A 20,121-nucleotide genomic window follows, 5' to 3' on the forward strand; every position below is an offset into this window, starting at 1 on the left:
TCATTTTTCTTGCTTCAGTTTTCTCATTTGTAAGGAGGGATATTAATAGTACCTACCCCATGGAGTTATTGTAAGAATTAAAGGAACAGCAACATGTGTCTTGCTATAGAGCTGGCTACTTTATTTTTTCCAATGACGAAGCCTGAGAGGTCTGGGCTGAGCCCTTTATCTTGGCAATTTTCCCCCTCCCTGTCCTCTGTGTGGCATCTGTCACCAACACCTTGCTGATCCATCTTTGCAGTGCCTCTGACAGCCACCTCCTTGGTCTGTGCCACCGTCTCCTGTTTGGGGCCCTCATTGCCTCTGGCGGAGAGTGTTACAATTGCCTCTTAACAGGTCCCTGGTCTCCATCCTTCACAGAGTTGTCAGATCAGTCTTCCCGAACACCATTCGAATCACGTCACTCGCCTGCTCAAAAGCCTTCAGTGGCTCCTAGGGGAGCGAGCCCGAAGCCTTCAACGCTTGTCCTCCGTTGCACATCCCGATTGGACCTTCCAGACTCTCTCCCTCCAAGCCCCTCCCACGGCTCCTCCCAACTCTGGACTATTCCTCAGACCGATCTTAGTGCAGCACATGGGTCTGTACTGCCTCCTTCCCAGACTGCCCTCCTCTGTGTTCAGCCACTTTCTACCATCCTCCCGGGTCCAGCTTGGACCCTGCCTCTCCTGCAGGTGCTCCTGAAACCCAGCCACACTGACTCTTCTTTAACTCGCCCCAGTGTGCCCTGGGGTGGCTCACTCTCTTCATGGGCCCCTGACCTAATTCTGTCTGTACGTGCTTCCAGGGCAGGGGCAGGCCTGCTGAGGATGGAGGAGGGACCGAGAAGCTGGCGCTGGTTGACTGACTATGGGAGGCCTGGGTCAGCTGCTGTCCTGTAGCAACTCTGATTGCCAGGTCTATGGTTCCTGACACGTCTTAGTTGGCACCTTCTTCTTTTTATTCCTGGTAGTTGTTTTTAATCTCTTGGGCAAGGGAACCCTCAGACTTCCTCCTTCCACTGAAGGAAGGGAAGGGATGAAGTTTTACAGGGAGCACACAAGTCTGGTCAGTGGCTGTGCAGCTAACATGTGAAAGCATGTGTGTGTGGCCGCCGGGGTGAGGCTGCAACCCTCTCCCCTCCGGCCAGTCCTTCTTCCCTCTCTCTCTGCGTCTCTACCACTTTGCTCTCCAGAGAACCCACTCCGCAAGACAGGTAGGCAGGCCTAGAGAGACGAGGGAGAAGAAAGAAACTGAGGGTCCAAGTGCCCTCTTTCCTGCTCCTTCACATGACAACTCTTGGTCTGTGACTGGGAAGGGTGCCCCGTGGGCGGGGCGATCGTCTGCTGGTGAGCCCTCACAGGTGGTTTGAAGGTTTTGGTACCTGGGGCCTGTGAGAGTGTGCAAGGCTTCAGCCAATCACGTCCTGCTCCCAGATTGTCTGGTTCACACCTGCTGGCCCTCCTGTCTCCAGTGACTCCCTTTTGCGAGATCTCAGCCTCCATCCTCTGCTAAGTAGTCTGTTTCCCTTGAGCCCCCCTCCCCAGCTTTTTCTCTCTGCCTCCCAGTTGTCACTTAGGTTTCATGCCTTGTCATGGGTTCCCAATTCTTTTGGATTCAGGGGAAAGAGGGGGAATGAGGCATCCGACTAGCTGCTCTGTGTGTGGTACCTTGTCTAATCTCTGCAAGGCTGGGTTTTTCTGAAACCCCCATTTATAGACACCTGGAGTTCAGCAAAATTAAATTGCCTGTGACTAGTAGGGGTTCTTCTGTGTTTCTTCTGCAGAGCCTGGCACAGGCAGGGGGCGGGGCTTGCACAGAGCAGATGCTCAGAAAGTATGGTGTGACCCTTGGACTCTGCCATATGCAAAGGCAACTCAGGTTGAGCCTGGGGTGGGTAGAGAATGGGGTGTAGTAGAACAGGCTTTCTGTAGACTAGAGGAAAGAGCAGGCCCAGGTCAAGGCAGGCCCAGGGTCAGAGCGCCCCAGAGTCACAGTGAGATGGCTGTTGGTCTGGTTGGTGTTGGTGTCCTCGTGGAGGCTGGGTGACCCCAAGTCCCTGAAAGGCCTCAGCCAGTCGCTTCCTGCTGCTAGACCCTCCCCCCCCCAAGTGTCCCCTGCTGCTTTCTCAGCCCTTCACTGGAAAGGGCTGGGGCAGAGAATGCTCCCGTACATTTTAGAGGGTTTTCCTCCTGATGCCCTTTGAGGGGTAAAAGACATTTGAAGACATTCTTGGGGAGGAAGAGAGTTGTGCTGAGAAGTAATTTTGGACCCTGCAGTAGGGCCCTTGGAAGAGGGAAGGGCTGGCTGCCTGGGATACAAAACGTGGGGGAGGTGGAGGGCAGCTGGGCTCTGAGGGGAAGGAGGAAGGGTACACAGGACAGGCTCCCAGCCTCTGGTCCAAGGCTACTCAGCAGTGTAGCTCCTGCCGGTTCTAATCCTTCCACCTACACTCTTTTGAATTTTCTCAGCGGTTTCCTTCAGTCACCCAGTGTCTGGAAAGAAGCCAGGAGACCTGCCAGACGTGGACTCATTTCCTAGAACCGCAGAGGAAAGACACAAGGGCAGCCGGAAGGGGGCTCTCCCCAGCTCCAATCCCATACCCTCTTGGCCTATTTCCATCACTGATGGGCTAGGGTCGCGTTTTCGGCGGACACCGTTCAATGGCCTGGGACAGAGGAGAGCCACGCCCCAGGATGCGCCAAATGAGAAGAGGCACTCAGAAGAAACCCGCGCTCTGCGCTTCCGAGCCTAGAGAAGCCGCGTTCCCGCCTAAATCCGCAAGATGGAAGTTGCTCCCTCTAGCTTTTCCACTAACGAAGGCTGCTGGCTTCGTGAGTGACCCCTCCCTCCACACCCAGGTCGATTTCTACCATTTACTCTTTGCCACGGTCTTGTTCATTTAAAAATGAATCTTAAAAGGCACCGTCAACTACACCTTAGATCGAGCTAGGTCCGTTTTGGGTAGGGTGGAAAGTTTACGAGGCACTGCGCGTACCCGACCACAGCACACGGGGTGCGCTCGGAGCTGCAGGCTGGAATGTGTGCGCCAGAGCCCAGGGATGCAGGCGGCGCTAACGTAGTAAGGATGCATCAGGAGGAAGCGTGAAACCGGGGTGCCTGGCGTGCGTGGGTGTGTGCACCGTGTGTCCACAACCCCACCGCCTTGCCCTTGCTAGAATGTGTCCAAAAACCTCACCTCTCCTTCAGCCATTTCCCAGCCAGACGCTTCCTTTTTGGTGTTTGTACGGGTTTATTGTGAATTCTGGGACTAAAACACTCGAGTAAGCCCATCGACATATGGATCAATCGCCCCCATCCCGACTGGGGGAAGGGGACCCCGCCGGGAGCCTAGGAACTGGGGAACAGCCGGCTGCCTTGGGAGAGCCACCCCAGGGTTCTCGAGCTTGGCGCCGAGTCCTGGCCTGAGCGGTCTCCGGGCGATCCTGCCCGGGTGGGGCGCCAGTCCCCGCCTAACCTCTTCGGCGCAGTTCAGGCAGGCTTGCGGGCCGCGGATGCAGGGGCGAGGGTGCGCGGGCTCGGCAGCCTTCTGCCCGCGCCGGGGAGGGCAAACTGTAAGGAAGGGGTCTCAAAGGGCTGAAACGATCGGTGTGCGAGGGGCGAGCGCGTCGCGGGCGTTCGGGGAAAGTTCTCGAGCTCCGTGTGGCGATCACACGTGTATGGTGCGAGGGGCTAGACCCGAGCCAGCTGGCTGCGCAGGGACGCTGGCAGCCAGCGCCAGAGGGGGTCCTTCTCTTCCTCTCCGCCTTCCGGGAGGCGCGGGATTTAGATTTCCCTGCCAAGGACGCCTCCGCCCGCGGAGGGTGCTGCCCTTTCCCTAGACTCCCACCACGAAGATTTTTTTTTCTAGCGCCCCTCCCCCAGCCCCTAGGATGGCTCGGGTGCGGTACACTCGACGCCTTTTGGCCTCCGCTCAGCCTGCTAGGGTGCCCCAGACCCCGTGGCCGAGGGGGCGGGGCAGGGGCATTAGGGGTTGGAGGGCTCAGCCTGCAGACGGAGGGTGGGGGCATCTCGGCGGAAGGAGGCTTCGTGGGGTTTGCACCACAGCCGGGGGAACCGGTCCCTTTCCGGCCCAGTCTGAGGAAGGGCCGGCGACCGAGCTCTCTTCTCGGCCAGCGCTCCCCGGCACCACCGCCGGCCACCGCCGCCGCTGCAGTGTCGCTGCTCCGCCGCGCGCCCGCGCCCCGCGCGGCCGGCCGCCTAGGAGCCTGAGCGCCAAGCCCGGGGCGGAGGAGAGGGGCGCGGGCGCGAGAGCCGTGGCGAGGGAGCCGCGAAGGGGGAAGGGGGCGGGCGGAGGGAGGAGCGGGAGAGAGGGAGAGGGGAGGGAGAGAGTCGAGCGAGGGAGAGCTGGGGAGAGCGAGCAAAGAGCGAGAGCCAGGAGAGGAGCGAGAGGTGGAGGGAGGAAGACGGACGCGCGCCGAGAACGGGTACCGGAATTCCATTAGAAAAAGTGAGCCGGCCAAGGGGTAGCGGGAGAAGGCTTTTTGAATTTTTCCTTCGTCTTGGAGCGAAAGAAGCGACTCCGGTCTCTCCTCCTCCAAGCTCCCGCTGGATATCTTCCTGGCGCTTACCCCCGTCTGTGGATTGCTTTCCTACTTGCATTTTTCTCTGACCCCCGACCCTCGCTGCTTTCTTCCAACCCTCCACCCTTCAGTCGCCTTTCCTACCTCCCCAGGCCCGTCCAGAGGAGCGCAGGGGACTGGACCCGCGGGGACTCGAGACTCCCGGACCAGCGGAGGGACGGCAGAGCGCAGGATAGCTGTCGGCTGGGAAGCAGACATCCACAGATACACCCGTGTATTTGATTTGAGTGGGCCGGGGGGGGCGTTGAGAGGCGCTGACCGCCTTACTCCCCCCACCCCCTCCAGCCAGAGGCGAGAATCGCAGGACTCAGGATCTTCCTCGGGTGGACTAGCTGGGATCTCCGCATTGGATTTGGGGTTGATTGTCACTGCTTCGCTATTATTACTGTTTTTATTTATTTTTTTACCCGAAGGAGAAAGACAAAAAACCAAAACTGTGGGATTTATTAACATGATCTTGGCAAACGCCTTCTGCTTCTTCTTCTTTCTAGGTGAGTACCTGCGGGCGGCGGGGGCAGAGCGTCGGGGGCCCGCGCGGGCGGCGCGTTCGGGTGCTTGTGAGCAGCCGGGGACGCTGGGGGTGAGCGGAGTGCCGGGGAGACCGGCTGGGCAACCCGAGGAAGAGCGCGCCTCGGAGCGAGCCAGCCTGGGCGCTGCCAGCCGAGTGGGGCCGGCACGAGCCCCGGCTGTCTGGTTACCCGGGGCGGGGGGGGGGAGGGGGTTTGGGAAGGAGACTTACTAGAACACCCAAGCCACCCCCGCACACGCGCACGCACACCCACGCACACTCGCCACTCACACACAATAATAGCACTCGTTTCCCTAAAAATAATGGGTTTAAACTGCAGCAACTTAAGAAAAAAAATCTAACTCTTGATCTGGAAGAGGGGAGGGGTGAGAAAGGCTCAGTGTTGGGAGAGAAATATCCATGTCCCACCTTTGTGGGCTCCTGGAGTGGATTGTGGTGGAGGGCACGGGTTTCTTCAGAAGCTCCTGTTGGACAGTTTTTTGGGGGAGCGCTGGTAGGCATCCGACACTGCCAACCAACCTCTGGAAAATGCACTGTTTCCAGCTCCCTGAACCCTTGCCCACAGCTCCATTACCTGGAATGCTTTTCAAGTTTCTCCCCACCCTTTGCCTTCCCTGCTGCCCAGGACCAGCTGATGGGTGGTTGGGAGTGAGGGGCTGTGAACAGTTTTCACCTCTTTTCCTTCCTCACCTCTGGGGCCTGGGACCCTGTTAGCTGGTGGGAAGAGAAGGGAAGGAGGCCAAAGTTTGCTTTCTCTTCCTCGGGTGAGGGAGGAAAGAGGGATAATGAAAACACCAGATCTGAATAAAGACCACTCCTCATTCTGTAAGCCCCCTCCCTCAAGGGCAGGCAGGAGGGGCTGCCTGGTGCCCCTGACCCTGGGCTGGCTCTTTTCCACTCACACTTCCCAACCATCGCCCCCTTTTATCCTGCGTGACATCTCAGCTACTTGAGAAGTGGGTATAGAGAGAATATTCTGGGAGTGGAGGGGAGGGAAAGAGGGTTTTTTGCAAGACTGTGCTGACTGGGAGTCCCAGGCAGGGCTTGCTGTCCCCGAGTAGGTACTGCCCTGGGTACTTCCTATAGAGAGGAAGCTGGTGACATGCGTGTGTGTGTGTGTGTGTGTGTGTGGCACATCTGCTTCAGTGTGAGCGTTATTCCTGCCGCCCCCCCCCCCCCCCACCGGCCCTGCTGTGTAGCTGGTGGTGAACTAAGCTGCCCAGTCGGGTCATGAGTGCAGCCTGTTCTTCCTGAAGGAGTGGAGAAGGGAGGCCTGGGAGGTAGGTGCTGGTCTCAGAAAGATATGGGTGGTCTGGGTGCCTTCTGACTCGGACAGGGAGTTCAGTCAGGGTTGGCCCTGGGCCCTTTGTCCGCCTCCTCTTCTTTCCCTTCCCCCAACATGGGTTCTCCAGGGGGCTTGACACTGCTCTAGGGTGTGGCCTGCACTGCCCCACTGCCTAAAGCCAGGGTGGGAGGGGCTGAGGTATGTGCTCTGGGCCTGCTGAGGTCCTGCAGCCCTTCCCTGCAGCCTTCTGCAAGTGGACTCTCATTCTGAAGGGGCCATTATAAAACCTGACCTTTTCTCCCACTGGTTTGAAAACCCAGCTTTCTGGGGCTGGGAAGAAAACTGTATTTTGTGGAAGATCGGTCAGGCTGCACCTGCTGAGCTGCATGCCCTCCAGGCCGCCAGGGCTCCCAGGCGTGGGCACCGCTGAGGTCCTAGAGTGGAGGAGAGCAATAGGGGCCTGGTCAGTCACCTGCGGGCCCAGATCCCCATGCTGCAGGCTGAGAGGGTTGCAGAGGTGACTGTTCTCACGGTGCATGTGTGGGTGTGTGGGTATGAGAGGGTGTGCTAGTCAGAGATGCCCACCCTGGTGTCCGTGACCCTGGAGGCTGAGGGGTGAGAGGAGGGGGTGAGAGCAGTGGGAAATCAGGGGCAGCAGCCCTTCAGTGCCCTTTTTGGGAGGAACCCCTTTCCAAAGCTGTGTGAGAGGTTAACTGAGTGACCATTGAAAGGCTCTGGGCTAGGCCAACCAAGAAGGAAGGGGTGGGTTGGTGTTAAGGAAACTTCAGCCCCAGGGCCCCTTTCCTGGCAAGGAGCCCACAGTTGGGAGTTGGTTGGAAATTCCACTTGGGGGAAAGGTTTTGCTGGAGCTTTAGTTGGGGCCACCGTGGGAGGGCCTGCAGTGTGCCACCCCCAAGTTTCCGAGGGAGGCCGGGGGGCAGGAAGGCCTTACTGGCCCAGCCATCCTGCCCTCCAGTGTGGACATGCTCAGGGAGACAACGAGATGGGGAAAGCCACTGAGGGGGTCTGGTCACAGGACCAACCTGCACTGGCACCCCAGCTCTTGCGGGGACCTTTAGTGCTAGGCAGTGGCTGTAGCTCTGTGTACACTCAGTCCCTGGTTTCTCCAGAAGCTATTCCTCATGTCTTTCCTGGGTGGGTCTGAGTTTCTTCCTGACCTCCTACTTGGAAACGCCAACAGGATGCCTTCTGACCATTATTCTGGAGTTCTTGGCCTTGAGTTGCTGTGATTCCTTCCTCTGGGGGATTTGATTGCTTCTGGGGGTCATGATGCTAACTTGGAGAGTCAGGGACAGGCAGCAGGTGGGCAGTTTGGTGAGAAGACACCCCATCTTCTGCTGAGGGTCTCCTGCCTGGTCGTGTGCTAGCTGGCAGGATGGGGGTGCCCTTGCTTTTGGCACAGGAGCTGGGATTCTGTAAGGATCACCCCTGGGGCCCCAGATCCCACCTGTAGGGTGAGTGTCCTTATTTCCCCAGTCCACTGGGCCAATGTCCTGATTGTCCAGCCTACGGAGGGTGTCTCTTTCTCAGCCCACCCCGGATATAGTCGAGGTGGGAGGGGAGAAGCCTGCGGGGACCCTGGGGTGATCAAAGTCAGTGGAAGGCCAAGGGCTGGGCTGGTCTTAAGCACCACCTGGCTGGCTGGCTGACTAGGGGGGGTGGGCAGCAGGTGCAAGTGAGGCCAGGTCAGCTCAGCTGCTCCTGGGTGGCCCAGATGCACTGAGTCCTGCTCAGGGACCTAAGAATTTGCTGAAGCTGGGAAATGAGCAGATGCCCCACTGCCCATGCTGACACTTCCATGCTGGTTCCTTCTCTGCGCTGTCTCCACCTGGCCACAGCCCTCAGGTCTTCCTGTCCTGAGGCAGAAGTACGGTCAGCGGTCAGCGGGCTAAGGAAGTGTCAGTTGCTCTTGCCCTGGAGGCCTTCTCTACTCCAGGCCCACCCCTTGCTCCTCTTTGTTGGTGTGTGGGTAGGCCTGGGCCCTCTAGGAGCTTATCCTTTTCCCTCCTCGACTCTGTCAGGAGGGACAGGCTCTCTGTGCAATGCTCTGCCTCTAGGTGTCGCTGTCTCCCTGCGGTAGCTGCCCCCCTGCGCAGGGCCTCCCTGGGGGAGGGAGACCTGGCGGTGCTGGATAGAGATGGGGGGCTGCTTTGGGATTATGAGAAGGGGACTTCTGGCCTAGGATCATGTTATGTTTTGGGGTAGGATGGAGTGAAGGAAGACTCCCAGATCACTCGTCGGGGCTTGGAGCGGGCAGTCTTGGCTCTGGGCCATGGCAGGGGCTTTTTTTCTGGGGCAGGATCTGGAGAGAGGGGTGTGGAGAGGACAGACATCAGGAAGATGTCTGATGAGGGAGACCAGGAAGATGTCCAATGGATGAAACCATGTTGGGAACTTGATTCTGAAAGGTTCAAGTGGGCCCCTCTCCGCCCTTCATCTCTGGATCTTCTCCGCTGAGGACTGAGGGTTTGGACCCTCTGGGGCGATGGGTAGAACTTGGGGTCCCTGTGTGAGATGAGGGCCTAGGAGGGACGCTCTTGCCCTTTTGTAATGGACTTATTATTTGGCTTTGGGAAGAAGAAAAGAAAGGAGAGATGGGGAGAGGGTTTCAGAGGAGGATGGGAGGAGGGGACAGAAAGAGAAAAAGAGGAGGAGAGAGAAAGACAGACAGACAAAGAAAAGAAAAAGAGGAAATGGCTTGCTTAAGCTGTTTCCTCGGTGGGCTGGGGTGGAGATTGTCCCTGTGCAGCGTGTCTCGGGTCTTGGCCGCCGTGAGACTGGACTGGGCATTTGCTGGGGCCTGGCACACACTGGACCTCAGGGTCCGGCTTGTCTCCCAGTCTTCTCTCTCTTTTTCTTAAAAATGTTTTTTGATCTTTCAATTAAAGAACTCAGAACGAACAGGCTAGGGGTCTAGGAGCCTTGCCAGCCTGTGTGCTACTCTGGGGTGTTATCTCCCTTCTTTGGGCCTCAGGTTCCCCAGGGCAAAATCTTGGGCTGGACTCCGTGGTGTCTAATGTCCTAACAGGCTCCGGAAGTTAAATGACCTCCTGCTGCTTTCCAGGGCTTCACTAGTGCTTTGGTGGCCCTCTGGCTGGAACCGAAGCTGATGGGGGCCCGGGGTGGGGGGTATGAATGTGGTCCCTGCCCTGCACACCCCAGCAGCCCCTTCAGCCCCCAGCTCTCTGCTGAGGCTGTCACATTCTTCTGTGGCCTCCTGGCTTTGACAGTGTGGTCTTGCTGGAGGGCCTCCTGGCTGGGCCTAGTGCGGAGAAGTGACAAGGTGGGACCAGAGAGAACCTGACGGAGCCAGAGCAGAAGGGCAGCTTGAGTTCCCCTTGATGTTTGAGGAGGGATGTTGGTGTCTTGGGACCAGCAGCCCTTCCTCTGACCTGCCCTTTTGGGGAGGTGCCATGGAGTGGGACTTGATGTGCTTTGGAGTAAATGGCTGTGCGGTTCCAGGAAGGCCCGCCCCTCAGCCCAGCATGTGTGTGGGAGACTGTGGGGGTCCTCACTCATGCTTGTCTTCCCTCCCCACCACCCAGACGAGACCCTCCGCTCTTTGGCCAGCCCTTCCTCCCTGCAGGGCCCCGAGCTGCACAGCTGGCGCCCCCCAGTGGACTGTGTCCGGGCCAATGAGCTGTGTGCGGCTGAATCCAACTGCAGCTCCCGCTACCGCACGCTGCGGCAGTGCCTGGCGGGCCGGGACCGCAACACCATGCTGGCCAACAAGGAGTGCCAGGCGGCCCTGGAGGTCCTGCAGGAGAGCCCCCTGTATGACTGTCGCTGCAAGCGGGGCATGAAGAAGGAGCTGCAGTGCCTGCAGATCTACTGGAGCATCCACCTGGGGCTGACAGAGGGTAAGCCTGGCGGGCGTGGCGGTGCTGGTGGGGAGGAGTGTGGGTGGGCCTAGGTTCAAGGGAGGACTCAGCAATGGAGTGGACTGGCCAACTCTCTGTCCCTCCCTGCTGGGGGAAATGGGAATCCAGAGGAAGCAGCCTCCTGATCTAGGGGGTGGCAGAGGAGGAGAGAAGGCTTGGTGGTGGGAGGAGAGCACAGGAAGTAAACCCGGGCAGGAGGACCTATGATTGTGTGAAGTGGTCACAGGAGAAGGTGAGCCAGGCAGATGGAGGAGCGAGGCCGGAGGAGAGAGAAGGGCTGGCTGTGTGCAGGCAGAGCCGAGCTTCGAGCACACCAGTTCTGCCACTCCGACCGCCTGGGCCCGAGTGAGGGCCGGCTCCCCCTGGCTGGCCTGGGCACCGGGGGTCGGCCTGGGCACTGTCCACAGGGCTTGGAGCGGTGTGAGGGCAGCAAGCAGGTCCCTATCCCTCAACAGCCTACCCCCAAGTCCCAAGGACCTGTCACCGCCACCCCCCAAGATGCTGCCTCCCCCATACCCCCCTGCAGACTGGAGTGTGGAGGCTTTGCATATGTTGTAGGAGGGTTGCCGCCTGGGTCAGACGTTCATTTATTAATTCAGCAGCTGTTTATCGAGAGTTTACAGTCTGTTAGGCATTGTGGGAACAGTTGAGGACCGGCTGGGACAGCCTCTGCCTTCATGGAGCTCATAGTCTGGGGGTGCAGATAAGTGAAGGCTTTCTGCCTTTTGGCGGTGTGAGTCCTGTGGTAGTACTGAGAAGGGGGTCTAACTCCTTGCTACAAAATCTTGAGAGACTTCCTGGAAGAGGCAGCCTTCCAGTTGAGACTAAAGAGTGAGCTGCAGTTACGTGGTGAAGGGCCCTGGGAAGGGTTTGAGAGGTGCAGGGAGCGCCAGGTAAAGGCCTGTGTGTGGGAGAGCCAAAATTGCTTGTGGGCCGCAGGTAACTCGGTATGTGGAGGGAGTTGGAAGTGGGCAGGTGTGAGGAGAGGTGGGGATATGTGGTCTGGGGGCAGCAGGGCGCCTGAACAGTGTTCAGTGATCCGTCCTTGAGCTCTGCTTCAGGACAGCGTCCCTGTGGTTCACAAAGAGAGCAGACGGGAGACTGGAAGGCACCATGTGACACAGGCCATGTGGCCTGGTGGGTAATCCAGTGCAGGGGCCGGAGAGAGGGAGGATCTGAGAGCCCTTCAGGAGGGAAAACCCACAGGTCTTGGTGAAGGGAGTGGGGTCAAGGAGGGCACCCAGTTTCTGTCTTGGGAGACCGGGTGGGTGGTGGGTTCGGTCATGAGCAGCAAATGTTTTGAGTCAGGAGAGGGCAGGGGGATGGTGAATGTATTCTGGGGTCTGTGCTGCCCATTGGCCATGCCCCACAGACAGCTGGGTGTGCAGTGCTGCGGCGCAGGTGACAGAGGCTTAGCAGGTGCCATCAGCCTGAGGGTGGGAACCTGCAAGGGAGCGGGGGCCGTCACTGCGGGAGGAGCGTGGGGCCAGAGCCCAGGACCTGCAACATTTAAAGATGTGCCAAGGAGGGTGGTGGGCATGGGGCTGTGAAGGTGACTGCGGAGGCTCAGGGAGAGGCCAGGGCGGCAGGAGACCAGGGCAGGAGTTCGCCCTCAGGAGGAAGGAGTGTCCACGTCCAGTGCTGCAGGTCCAGCAGAAGAGGGTGGAAAAGGGTCCTTGATGCCCTGGTGTGAGTTTCTTAGGTGGCTTCTGGGAGCCAAAGCCTGGGTAGGAAGTGAACGGGAGCCAGGGAGGTGGGGGGGATGATGGACGTGGACAGCAGCTTCCAGAATCTTGGTGTGAAGAGGGGAGAAGAACAAAGGATGGTTAAAAAAAAAGATGTGAGAAGGTTGAGCACCTTAAATTTGAACGCAGGACAGTAGTGATGGGGGTGCTGAGGTGAAGGAGAGAGGGGTGCTCTGTGGACAGGGCCTGGGAGTGGGGGTGGGTCCGGGGGTCCTCAGGGCAGAGGAGCGGCCCCCACTCTGGGTGTGGGGAGGAAGGAGGAGACGGACCAGGTGTGGAGGCTGCATAGCGAGGCGTCCCTGGCCACCGGCCAAGATGGTTCAACCCTCCCCAAGCAGAGGGAAAGGCTGTGCATATGTCTATTGATAGAATTACCACCATTAATAACAAAGGGATTCCTCATGAGTCAGGTAGTCGTTCCTCCCATTTCTAGCGACCTCAAGTTCCAGAGCAGAAACTGAGCAGAGAGAGGGGCCCCGGCACTGTGCTTGTGTTCCTGGGAGAGCCCCAGGCCAGCTCTGGGCACAGAAGACTGACGTCCCTGATTCAGTGAGCTGCGCTGTTTGGTTTCTGGTTTTCTTTCCAGCGGCCTTACATTTCAACCCAAGGGAGACCGGGCAGCAGGTTGGGGTGGGCATGCTGGAACGTGCATGGGGGAGGGGACAGAACTGCCAACCAGACCAGCTGGTGGGCTGCCCGGGAATCTTCCCACATGAAGGGGCTCCCTCTGACGTTGCCCAGGGCCCGGGGCCTTTTGACTGGTGCCAGCAGGGAGATGCTTAAGGGATGACAATACACATCACGTGTGTTTGTGTCGCCGGCTGCCCTGCAGTTTCCAGGTCCCTGAGACCCAGGAATGCCTGGCAGGAGATGGCTGGGTCCCAAATCTTGAGCTGGTTCATCGCTTCATTTACTCAAAAAACATCTGTTAAGCGCCTACTGTGTGCTGCAGAGGGTGACGGCATAAAGAAGCCACGGTTGCTCCCTGTGCCAACCAGTGTACAAGCTGGGAGGCCTTTCCCTTGAGCCCACTCTAGAAAAGTGGACCCCTGATTTTCTCACTTCTCAAACCCTCCCCACCCCCAGGGTCCTACAAACCCCTCCCCTGGGTCTCGGGGGCCAGAGTAGTTTCTGCAGAGGGCTGACCAGGGGTAGCCTGGAGGCCTTTGAACAGCAGGTAGTGTTCTGTGAGTAAGAGGATCTACCTGACAGTGACGTGTCCGGGTGTGGGGGACGTGGTCCCCCAGCACTTCTCCCAGTTCCCAACAATGTAATAACCGGGCTTGGGCCCTGGGGTGGGCGGCAGGACTGGCCTCTGCTGGTGCTGAGACGCTCCTGGAGACTGGGTCCCACTGTCTCCTTCTGCCTGAGGCTGAAGCCCTCAGCGAGTGGAGGGAGCTGGTGGTGGCAGGGCTGTGGCCCCTCCTGAGCACCTGGACAGTCCCAGCTGCGAGGACCTGGAGCTGTTCAGTCCCACGCCCATTCTGGCGGGAAGTGGATGTGCCGGGAGGAGGGGTGGTATCCCTGGGCACACGCCGGCTCGTGGCATGGCCCTAACGCCTTACCCAGCCCGTCCTCTGCCCCGGGGAGGTCCTGGGGCCTTGGGACTCCCCTGGCTCCTCCACCTTCTGTGTCACCTCCACTGTCACTGCTGGTATTTACAGGGTAGGGCTGTTGCTCTTAGCTGCACGGGGAACTTGAGACCAGGTTTCTTGCCTTTCTCAAAGGTGACACTGAGGTTCAAAGTCACTCTGGCCTTCAGATGTGAAAAGCAAAGGCTTCTCCCACGAGTCTTCTCCCAGGTCATGGCTCAGCCACCTGGTGTCCTGACTCGGCTTCAGTCTGGCTGCTGGGGAGCCCTTGGGTTTCTACTGGTGAATTCTTTTTTTTGAATTACTTTATTGTTGTTCAATTACAGTTGTCTGCATTCCCCCCACCCCGCCCCCATCATCCCAGCCAAACTCACCCCCCTTGCTTCCACTCTCCCCCTTGGTTTTGTCCATGTGTCCTTCATAGTAGTTCCTGAAAATTCTTCCCCTCACTGTCCCCTCACCCCTCCCCTCTGGCTATTGTTAGATTGTTCTTAATTTCAGTGTCTCTGGTTGTATTTTGTTTGCTTGTTTCTTTTGTTGATTATGTTCCAGTTAAAGGTGAGATCATATGGTATTTGTCACTCACCGCCTGGCTTATTTCACTTAGCATGATGCTCTCCAGTTCCATCTATGCTATTGCTTAGGGTAGGAGCTCCTTCTTTCATTCTGCTGTGTAGAATTCCATTGTGTAAATGTACCACAGTTTTTTGATCTACTCATTTACTGAATTCTAATGACCTAAATTGGGTGGACCCCTCCCAGCCAGTCGTGGGAGGACTATTTTCCCCAGAGACCCCCTAGCCAATCACACTGGCTGATCCGTATCCAGGGCCGGAGTTACATCAGGTGCAGTTGTGAGGAACCGGCCCTGTGCTGGGCGAGTGGTCCAGTGGACAGAGGCCGCCCCTGTGAGGACTTAGACCTCCGCAGTACTTGTCTTAGAGCACTTTGGTTAAACGACACTTTTGGGGACCGCATTCATGGCGATTAGGTGCTTGGACTCTGATACCAGCTACCTGGGTCTGAAGCCTGGCTCTGCCACTTAACAGCTGTGTGGCCTTGGGCAAGTTACTTAGTGTCTCTGTGCCACAGTTCCTTGTCGTAAAACAGGGAGACTAACAGTGCCAACCGTGCACATGTAAGTGAAGAGGAATAAGTGAGTTAGTGTACCTGAAGCACTTTCAGTAGTGCTGGCCTGTGGAAAGCACCATATAACAGTTTTTATTTCAAAAATGCTTCTACATGTTTATGTTATTTGGCCTCAGTCACTGGCACTGGCTGGCAACCCCACCACGGAGTTTTCCCAGGGCCGGTGGGCAGCGGGAGGACACAGACCACAGGAAGGTGGGGTCAGAGCCTGGCCCAAAGGGGCAAGGAACGTCGTGCTCAGATCAAATGGGAAATGCCAGGTGGGTGCCTGCTGTGCACAAGGCTGTGTGCTGGGTGCTGCTGGGCCCAAGGGCTGCTCCTGGGAGCTGGAGTGAAGAGTGGGGCGGTTTCTCCAGGGGCATGCACTTCCTGCGTCGTCTGGGGTCTGCACGCTTCCCTGGGGGTCTTCCAGTTTAGCAGGCAGGAGGCCTTGCCCCGTGCACCCTCAGGGGGCTGGCTCCTCTCTAGTCCTAACTCGGTCAGCGGTGACCTCATGGACCCACTGACCGAGCTCCTCACAGGGATTCCCAGGCCCCACATGTGGGTGGCTAGCACCCTCTTGCAGGTGGCCCCCAGGGGTGCTGCCTGCGCGGGGTCCCCTTAGGGAGGAGGTGCCTGCCCACAGCTTGGGCCCCGGTTGGGTGGGAGCTCACTGTGAGAGGGTGTGGGTCATTACTGCGCCCCCGCCCCCACCTCACACAGACAGCTTGAGCGATTGCTCATGGACTTCTGACTGTGAAGTCCCAGGAGGATGGTTCCTTTCCTGCAAGGTGTCTGCAGAGGGGGCAGGAGTCCGATGAGGTAGTAGGGGGACTCTTGGGCAACCCTGTGCCATTTCTCTCCCGTCACTCCCTTGCTTTTCCTTTCCCTGAGCCTCTGATGCGCCCGTGGTCTGAGAAGCCAGCAGGTGGTGGGACAGATAGGGCGGCAGTATGGGAGGGGTCAGGCTGACAGGCCTCTTGGCCCTCTAGCCAGATTCTTCTGGTGTTGTGATAGGAAGCAAACGGGGATCTTTCGTCCCCTCCAGGAGCAGGGTCAGCCTGGTGTGATGGGAGAGAGCTCGGGAGTGAGGGCCAGGGCTCCGAGTTCAGCTGCAGCTTGGCCGTGAGCAGCTGTGTCGCCTCAGGCAGGTTGCTTCACCTCTCTGGGTGGGCCACCTGCAAGCCCTGGATTGTGAAGTGAGGCTGTATTGTGATGTTGTGCTGAAGGACGGGACCTGGCCTTCCCCGGGCTGTCATGGCACCACCTCCCCTGTGCCTTTCTCCCATGAGCATTTGGAAGTCCTTAGAACAGGGCAGGTCAGGCCAGGAGGTCATGGCTGAGTTCCTTGGCCGTCTGACCTGCTCTGGGAGACCTTCTCCTCTGGCTGCAGTGAATAACTTGTCCATGTGACGCACCCAACATAACCTGCCCCTCACTTTCAGGATAGGGCACCTGTGCCTGACAATGCTCTCTTTTCCAGGTGAGGAGTTTTACGAGGCCTCGCCCTACGAGCCAGTCACCTCCCGCCTCTCGGACATCTTCAGGCTTGCTTCAATCTTCTCAGGTGAGTGGGTGCAGGCTGGGCTGGCTGGTTCTCCTCTGGGCCCGGGGCAGGGAGCCCTGGCCCTGGCTCAGGCGCTCCGATCCTCAGATCAGCAGATCCTCACCTGCGTGTGTGGTGAAACGTTTATGGGCAAACACCAGGCAGCAGGGCTTGAATCTGACACCGGACATCGCTCTCCTATCCTGTCACCTGTCTCGCCCCGATGGTTCCCAGCTTTTTTGTTCCAGCTGTTCAGGCCCTTCGTGCCTCAGTTTCCTCAGCTGTGTGACGGGGAGCACAGCTGCCCCGTGGGTTGTTGCGAGGTCTGAGTGAGCCAGTGGTTGTTGAGGGCCCGGCCTGCTGCGGTGGCATCTGGGACGTGCCAACTGCGGTCACTGGCACTTGTGTCACTGCCACCAGTGCTGCTCAGCTTCCTCTTTGCCTTGAGGGCTCTGCTCCTTGCACCCCCCCAGCCCCTCCCACTCTGCCTGCCCCAGAGAGGGGGAAGGCCAAGGTTGAACTCTGGCTTTGCTTGTCCTGGTACATGTGTAGGAGCCCGATGTTTTTTTTTTTTTGTTTTTTGTTCCCTTTGCCATCTGGGGGACCAGTGGGCCCCAGGCATTGTGCCCCGAGCAGTGTGCCCCTGCCTGGGCCCTGTGGGGGCCTTGAAACTGCTCTGTCGGGGCTGGGGGTGAGCTCTTCCCGGAGCCGCAGCTGGTGTTCAAAGGTGGCAGGGTGGGCTTGTTCCCTGGGATCCCTGGGTGCAAGGCCCCAGGTTTCCAGGTGGTTCGTGGCAGGATGTGAAGCCCTTTGAAGTTTTTTTTTTGCTTTAAACGAGGGTTTCTCAACAGCACCGCTACTGATACTTTGGCCTGGGTACGTCTCCTGGGAGAACGGCCCACCCTGTGCATTGTAGGGTGTTGAGCAGCGTCCCTGGCCTCTGGTCACTTGATGCCAGTAGCGCCCCCTCCCCAAGCTGTGACTACCCCAGAGGTCACAGGCAGCACCTGGGGGCACACGTGCTGCCAGAGAGGAAGCTCTGAACTGTGACTGAAAGGCTGGTGAGCCCCCAAGCCCTTCCACATGAAGACTTCCGTAGCACAGTGTTGCTCAAACTCCCTCCCCCCCGCCGTTATTACCCCCTATAGAGAAAAATTAATTCTAACTAGAGAAATACGGTCTTGGTTTACACAGTTCTGGAGGCTGGAAGTTCAAGTTCAAGGTCCAGCAGGGTTTGGTTTCTGGTGAGAGCTTTCTCACTGAGTCCTCACGGGGTGGGGTAGGACAGGAGAGTTGGGGAGGGTGGAGGGGAAGGGTGGGAGACAGAGAGGGTGGGGGAGAGAGAGTGAGCGCTCTTATAAGGCACGGTGCTATCATCTTAGAGCCCCGCCCTCAAAACCTCCTTTAACCTTGATTCCTTCCTGAAAGCCCTCCCTCCAAACAAAGTCACACTGGGGGCTGTGGCTCTTTGAGGGGCATGATTTAGTCCATAGCAAAAGTCAAGAAGTAATATTTTATGAGGGTTGGGTTTGGGTTTTTTGGTTGGGTTTTGGAGGGCCACAAGCCACTGTAATACCCACTTTTTTTGCCATACGGAGACCCAGCTCTTGTTCCTTTGAGGGCGTCACCATCCTCCTGGTGGAGAGGCACCCATTTCCCGCCCACCAGTGGCTCAGGTACCAGCCCCCACCCCAGCACCACTGTGTGGGAGGGGGGCCTTTGGGATTCGCTCCCTGAAGGTTGAAGGTCAGGACTCCCCACTTTAGTTGCGCCCCTGCTGCTTCCCTGGCTCATGTGAAGTGTCTTCCTAGCAGAAAATCTTTACGTAATGGACCTGACACTCTGTGGGACAAGGATGTCGACAAGACAAATGAGAAAATGACTGGGTCTGCACTCGCTGGGCCAGCTCCTTCACCTGCTGCCCAGACGCACGGAGCCCGCAAGGCCCTGGGTGCTGGGGCCCCGGGGACTGCTCCCTGCTGTGAAGGCGGGGCTTTGGGGTCCGTGATGGCTGCCTCCTCATCATGCCCGTTGGCCCCTATCACGACACAGGAGCCCTGGAGTGGGTGCCTGGCGCTGGCTCTGCCTGGGGAAACTTGGGCGGGCAGCTGATGAGGAGGCCCTGGCCTGGCCACCAGGAAACCAAGCGGGCCAGGGTGGGCTCCGCAGAGAGGAGGCTGATGGGGAGCCAGGCGGCCCCATTCCAGGGCCTTCTCTGCCAGCAGTCAGCTGGAGGGCGTGGGCTGGTCACTTTCTGCCCCGGACCTCGCATTTCCTTTCTGCAGAAAGGAGGTAGGCACTGGGAGTCATGCCCCCCAGTCTGTCCCCACCAGGGCTCCCTGGTGATGGGGGCAGTGCCCGCAGAGTGGCTTGGAGCTCAGATGGTGGCCAGCGCCCGCCAGGCTGCCCTGCCAGCTGAGGGCTCGCTGTCTGGGCACACGTGTCTCCTGCCAGGAGCTCGCTGGTGGGCAGGCCTGGCCTGGGTGACCGAAGAGCTTGGACTCCCTCTTTGGGAGATGAGCCTGCTGCCCTGTGGGGCTGTGTAGAGGTGCTCCCACTTCCACATACCCGCATCTGGTGGCATGCTGCCTCCCCGACCTTGGTGGCCCTCAGTGGGGTCTCAGGGACTCTGAGAAGGGTGCTGCTGCACCCTTCTGTGTGGGGTTCATTCGCTGTTTTCTCTTTGGTGTTTGAGACTTTGGGGCCTAGTGCAAGGCATCTGGAATGTGTGATCTCTTTTATCTCTCGACTTCTGTCTCTGCTGGGGTTCTGTTGGCCAGGAAGGCCACCAGGGTTCCCCAACACTCTGATGCCAGAGGTCCTGGGGCAGGGGGGAGCCCTGCCCTACTCTCTGCCTAGTTCAGACACAGGCCCTGGGCTCAGTGACTGGCTCTGGGATTTCTGGTGTCCAGTTAGTCCCAAGTCCAAGGCCAGGAGGACAGCAGTGTGGCTCTACCCAGGACCAGGATAACAGTGACGTGGGAGGCATCCAGTGTCCTGCCCGAGCCTTACAGGTGGGAGAGGAGGTTTCGTTGGAGAAGAAATGACGTCTGTCCTATTCCTAGCAATTAAAGCTGCCCTTGGAAACATGAAATGGAGTGTTCAGTGTACCCGTCGCCCTGGCGTGTGGGAAGAGTGTGTGGGCCCTGAACCACTGCGGGTTGTGTTTGAATCCTGACGTGTCCACTTAAGGTTGTGTGACCTGGGACCTCATTGCGGCCTTTTGGAGCTGTGGTGTGGGTGTTTGTCCTGTGGGAGTGTGATACTTGCTAATGGGGCCGATGAGGAGGATTTACCAAGAGTGGATACAGGGAGAGTGACTGGGAGTTAGGTCTCTGCTGACGCTGCCCAGGCAAGGGGGGTGCAGAGACAATGGGGCTCCAGCCGTGCCCCTCTGTCCCCAAGTCTCTGTGACCTTGTGAATGCTGGACCCCAGCTGATTTTTTCTGGGGAGGCCGGAAGGGTTGGACTAAGGTGGAGAGGAGAGAGGAAGCTTCTCAGGAAGCGATGGTCCAGGTGGGGAGACGTCGCAGGCGGGCAACATGGAGAGTGAGGGGGCAGAGGAGCCCATCCACCTGCAGGGAGGCCTTCAAAATGAGGACCGAGGGCTTCGCCTGTCCTCACAGCCGTGGGCCGTGCCTAAGGGGCAGGGAGAAGCTGCAGGCAGGCAGCCTGTGCACTTGGGAGGGGCAGGCGTCTCCAGGGCCTCGCTTCCCCTGAGAGTACTTCTGGATGCGTGGGTGTGCAGTGTATCCACGCGGAGGCTCTTGTCTTTTCTGTAGCTGGAGGGGGACCAGCGACCATCTAGGCCCAC

The 20,121-nt window shown here is 58.4% G+C and overlaps 1 protein-coding gene across 4 annotated transcripts in view; it reads left to right on the forward strand.

Moving 5' to 3' along the window:
* Positions 1-2,404: 2,404 nt before the first annotated feature.
* Positions 2,405-20,121, forward strand: part of GFRA2 (GDNF family receptor alpha 2) — a 79,022-nt gene continuing 61,305 nt past the window's right edge. The window contains exons 1-4 of one of the 4 annotated variants that reach the window (XM_037028784.1): positions 2,405-2,810; positions 4,673-5,071; positions 9,961-10,275; positions 16,245-16,328. In XM_037028784.1, coding sequence (XP_036884679.1) covers positions 2,762-2,810; positions 4,673-5,071; positions 9,961-10,275; positions 16,245-16,328 — 847 coding nt within the window. In that variant the 5' untranslated portion in view covers positions 2,405-2,761. Of the gene's footprint in view, positions 2,811-3,991; positions 4,078-4,343; positions 4,448-4,669; positions 5,072-9,960; positions 10,276-16,244; positions 16,329-20,121 lie in introns of those variants that run through there. The other 3 variants (XM_037028783.1, XM_037028785.1, XM_037028786.1) reach the window with 3 other exon arrangements.

Source organism: Sturnira hondurensis, unplaced genomic scaffold (genome assembly GCF_014824575.4).
Source record: "Sturnira hondurensis isolate 20B ecotype Veracruz unplaced genomic scaffold, ASM1482457v3 Scaffold0020119, whole genome shotgun sequence".
NCBI lineage: Eukaryota > Metazoa > Chordata > Mammalia > Chiroptera > Phyllostomidae > Sturnira > Sturnira hondurensis.